The following is a 5,298-nucleotide window of genomic DNA, read 5'->3' on the forward strand; positions in this document are numbered from 1 at the left end:
TTTAGTATTTGTTAAAGCACTTTATTTTAGTTTTAAATGTAGCAGAGTCTATAAATTGCAAGGTTTTGTAACTTGTTTAGTGAAGAAATATAAGAAGATTCAGTATCACTTTCATACAAAAGTAATCTTCCCTGTGTAAGCATCTTTAGGCTTTGATCATCTGTTGTGATTTCTAATACTTGGTATCAGAGCATCACAGTTCATGCCCAAATATATCCGTGACGAAACCATGTCGTTACCTAGTCAAAGAGAGAACGGTGGAGTGCCATTCCATATCCCGATGTTGATGTCTACAAACTATACGACATGGAGTATAAAGATGGAGGCAATTATGGATGCCCAGGGAATTTGGGAATCTATCGAACCACCAACTAGAGTGGAGGTGGATGAAAAGAAAAACAAGTCAGCACGTGCCTTCATCTTCCAAGCGGTACCAGAAGATGTACTACTTCAAGTAGCAAAGAAAAAGACTGCAGGGGAGATCTGGGAAGCATTAAAAGTGAGGTACCTTGGAGCCAATCGGGTACAAAAGGCGAGATTGCACACATTGAATAGTGAATTCGAAGCTTTACGGATGAAAGATGGGGAAACAATAGATGGCTTTGCCAGTAATATGAGTGGAATAGCAGCAAAGTACAACAGTCTAGGCACCACACTTGAAGACATCACACTTGTTCGAAAGATTCTCGACTCAGTTCCGAACAAGTTTCTTCAGTTGGTGGCATCTATTGAACAATATTCTGATACAGATACCATGGCATTCGAAGAGGCCATAGGCCAACTCAAAGCTTATGAAGATCGGATGAAACTTCGTAGTGGGAATGCGAGCACTGAGGGGATCTTATTGCTTGCTAAAACAGATGGTCAGTTGTCGAGTCAAAAAGCAGCAGGAGGAGGTTCCTCATCGGGTGGAAAAGGACGTGGTTCATACCGTCACGATAAAGGAGGGTGTAATGGTGGTCGAGGTAGAGGATCCGGACGAGGTAGAGGCGGGCATGGGAATTTCACCCCGTCTCGAGACTCCGATAATAATCACCAATGGGGAAGAGATAAGCGACATATAAGATGCTTTAACTATGATGAGTATGGCCATTATGTGTCTGAGTGCAAGGCTGCTAAGAAGAATGGCGATGAAGAAAACTTAACACAGGAGGAGGGACCTGCGTTGCTTCTTACTGTATGTGGCGAGAATGCAACTAATATGGTACTACTGAATGAAGAGAAGGTCTTTCCAAAAAATCACGAGGCAAAGAATGAGAATGGTGAAGATATATGGTATCTAGATAATGGAGCAAGTAACCATATGACGGGGGTACGATTTTTTTTCCAAACTTGATGAAAACACTACCGGGCAGGTGCGGCTTGGTGATGGGCCTCGAGTCCAAATCGCGGGTATGGGTTCAATTTTGCTAGAGTGCAAAAATGGTGAGCAACAACTCATTACTAATGTGTATTTCATCCCAGCACTACAAAGTAATATCTTAAGTCTAGGACAAATGACTGAAATCGGGTACAAAATTGAAATATTGAACGAGTACTTGAAAATACATGATGCAGGCGGTCGACTGATGATGAAAGTGCAAAGATCCAAGAACCGGTTGCACAAAATTGTACTTCACGCCTCTCAACCTGTGAACCTTTTAGCAAGCCTTGAAGACATAGCTTGGTTGTGGCATGCCAGGTTAGGCCATATAAAATTTCAAATTATAGTGTCTATGGTACAGAGATACCTGGTGCGAGGTGTACCAAACATAAAACATCCGGCACAAGTATGTGAAGGGTGCCTGGTTGCAAAACAAACCCGACAGCCCTTCCCGAAAGAAGCTCAGTGGCGTGTGACTAAACCACTTGAACTGGTGCATACAGATTTGTGTGGCCCAATCAATCCACCAACAATAGCAGGTAATAGATATTTCATGTTAATTGTTGATGACTATTGCCAATATATGTGGGTTTATATGATCAAAATGAAGGATGAAGCTTTTGCAACCTTTAAAAGATTCAAAGCACAGATGGAAAACAAGAGTCACTTTAAGCTTAAGGCTATGCATACTGATCGAGGAGGGGAATTTACCTCCCACCAATTTGTCGATTTTTGTAAACAGGAAGGGATCGAGCGACAATTAAAAGGCCTTATTGCCCTCAATAGAATGGGGTAGTTGAACGACGTAATCGCACCATTCTTGAAGCTACAAGATCTTTGCTGAAGAGTATGTGTGTACCATATATGTTTTGGGGGGAGGCAGTTCGACATGCTGTCCATATAGTTAACAGGGTTCCAACGATGGGGGTGAAGGACATGACCCCATACAACAGGTGGAAAGGAAAGAAATCCACACTTCAGCACCTGAAGGTGTTTGGTTGCTTTGGATACATGAAAAAACCAAAAAACAAACCACAAAACTAAGTGATAGGAGTGTATTGATGGTGTACCTAGGGGTGGAACCAGGTAGCAAGGCGTATCGGATGTATAACCCTAAAGAGAACAAAGTGGTGGTAACGCGTGATGTTGTTTTTGAAGAAAATAGAAAATGGGACTGGACTGTAGACCAAGAGAAGAAGACCACATTAAACCAGGTTTGGTTTGAAACCTTTTGTAATACAAGCACCGAACGGGGAGCCCAAATACAAAGTCCAGTCCACGAAATAGCTGAAAGCCCTACTCTCGTGTTCGAGGCATACAATTCACAGCCGTCTAATACTCAACCATCGAACATAGAAAATCCAATGAAAAATGAAGATGTTGATGTTGACCCTTTGAAATATGATCACACACCCACTCGAGGTTTTCAAAAGTTATCTGAATTCTATGACGAAACAGAGCCATTCGAATTTGAACTACAAGAATTACTACTTGTTGGTGAGGAACCAACCACTTACACTGAAACAGCGATTGATCAGGCTTGGCTAGAAGCGATGAAGATGGAACTGATGGGTTTTGAGCATTCTAACACTTCCTAAGTGTACATGCAACCCTAATAACCTTGGATCTATGTTTGTCTAATTGTCATGCAAAGTTGAATTCCAAGGTTATATTTCTATCTAGCATACATGGGGAACAATTTTAACATAAAGTATAGATAGAATAACTTACCTTGTTGTTGCTTGTGTTCCTTGAAACCTTGTGAGCCTAGCACCCCAAGTGTGATGCCTCAAATGCTTCACACAACACCAAATGCTCTTGGAAGAACTTATGAGAGAATACTCACTTCTCAAAATCGGCCAAGCCCTCTTGATTCTTAGTGTAGCCGATTTTGGGTGGAGAATATGTTACTTATATAGTGTTGACACATCTAGGGTTAAACCCTAATGTGTCATGACTCTTCATTTCCATGACCCATGGGTTTGTAACTCCCATGGAGCATCCATGGAGCATCCTATGGGTGGAACCCAACTTGATAGTCCATGGAGCCTTTTAGCCCACTATACAAGATATGGATGATTTACATAATCAACCCATATATTTAATTAGTTATCTTTTGATCACTTAATTAATTCTAAATTAATTCTTGATCAAACTAATCAAATAATATTATTAATATATTAGAACTTATAATATATTAATAATCTCCAAGTGTTATTTCTCTCATTTAGTCTATCCAATTGCATGGTGCCATGCAACCCAAATGGACCATGCCGGGTCGGGTCAAGTACATACCAGAAATAGTTATGGACTTAGACACCTTATCCAACAGTCTCCCACTTGGATAAGTCTAATAACTATTACTGCAAGTATGACTTCAGGAACCGATCGGCAATCGTAGCTCTTTTCAAGGTTTCTCGAAACTGAGAAGATGATGGTACGCCATTTAAGATAAGTGATCATATAATCCTCTGTTCTAGATATCAGTCGGACAAATACATGGAACAATGTCTTACTTATTGTCCAACATTTGTTTCCCGATTTCCGATTTGTTTGACAAAGAACTTCATTGAACACATCAATTTAGTTCTGACCGGGCCCGGTACATGTGTCAAAACAAAATCATCGAGGGTCCCAGATATCAGCTTCTAATCCAAGAAGGAACAGATAAACTTCGACTCATATGTTTGTTCTACTACTCATTGAATTACACACAAGAGCACGATTTTATAACATCGAGTTACCAATGCGTTTTTCGTACAATCAATGCATAACCAACTTGTAAGTAACAAATCATATCTCTAGGTTTAAAGACTTATATGATATTACCGTCTCACGATCACTCGAGATAGAATTCCATGAAGTGATTCCAGTGAGCGTGGGTTGAGTCCAATGCTCAGAATTTATGAGCACTCATGATTGTTGTAGCCTTGTCCTAGACCTCTACAACCAAACATGACAGTCTTGATTCATACCTACTTCCGACATATGACCGACTGTGGAGGTTTGAATAATATGTTATACCAAACAAAATTATTCTGGAAGTCAAAACATGCAAAAGAAATATAGTAAACGATCGACAAGAGATAGCAACACTTTACTCATAAATAAAACACTTTTATTCATCATCAAATGTCAATTACACTTTACAAATTTCGAGGTTATCTAACTACTAAATCTAATATCATCCTTCAGCCCTATGCTCCGAGCATGCTGGAGATGCTTAACCCGAGTCAGTCCCTTCGTGAGGGGATCTGCCGGATTCTCATCTAATGATACCCTCTTTGCCACGAGGAGTCCTTCTTCGATCCGATGTCTGATGAAATGGTATTTTCTGTCGATGTGTCTGGATCTCCCGTGATCCCTTGGTTCCTTGGCTAAGGCAACAACACTTTCACTATCATAGAAAATTTCCATTGGCTCTTTAATAGTTGGTACAACTCCAAGGTCTCCAATGAAGTTCCTCAGCCATAACGCCTCCTTTGCCGCTTCGCTAGCTGCAATATACTCTGATTCACAAGTAGAATCTGCCACTGTCTCTTGCTTGGAACTCTTCCAAGAAATTGCTCCTCCATTTAGGGTAAAGACCCAGCCCGACTGAGAGCGGAAGTTATCCCTATCAGTCTGGAAGCTAGCATCACTATACCCTACAACTCTCAAGTCATCACTCCCACCGAGGGTAAGGACCCAGTCCTTAGTCCTTCGTAGGTACTTGAGAATATTCTTTACCGCAGTCCAGTGTGCCTTGCCAGGGTTCCCCTGAAACTTGCTAACCATGCTCAAGGCAAAGGCTACATCAGGTCGAGTACACGTCATAGCATACATGATCGATCCTACAGCCGAAGCATAAGGTACTCGACTCATTTCTGCTATCTCAGCCTCAGTGCTAGGGCTTTGTGTCTTACTCAACTTGGCGCTACTCTGGATGGGCAACT

General features: G+C 41.2%; 1 protein-coding gene across 1 annotated transcript; it reads left to right on the plus strand.

The window, feature by feature from the left end:
* Positions 1–229: 229 nt before the first annotated feature.
* On the plus strand, positions 230–1,654 carry LOC145010625 (uncharacterized). Its single transcript, XM_078969145.1, has 2 exons — positions 230–1,275; positions 1,558–1,654. Exons 1-2 carry the CDS (start codon positions 230–232, stop codon positions 1,652–1,654), a joined length of 1,143 nt encoding a protein of 380 aa, XP_078825271.1.
* The last annotated feature ends 3,644 nt before the right edge of the window (positions 1,655–5,298 follow it).

Source organism: Lactuca saligna, chromosome 8, assembly GCF_052625555.1.
Source record: "Lactuca saligna cultivar CGN05327 chromosome 8, ASM5262555v1, whole genome shotgun sequence".
Taxonomy (NCBI): domain Eukaryota; kingdom Viridiplantae; phylum Streptophyta; class Magnoliopsida; order Asterales; family Asteraceae; genus Lactuca; species Lactuca saligna.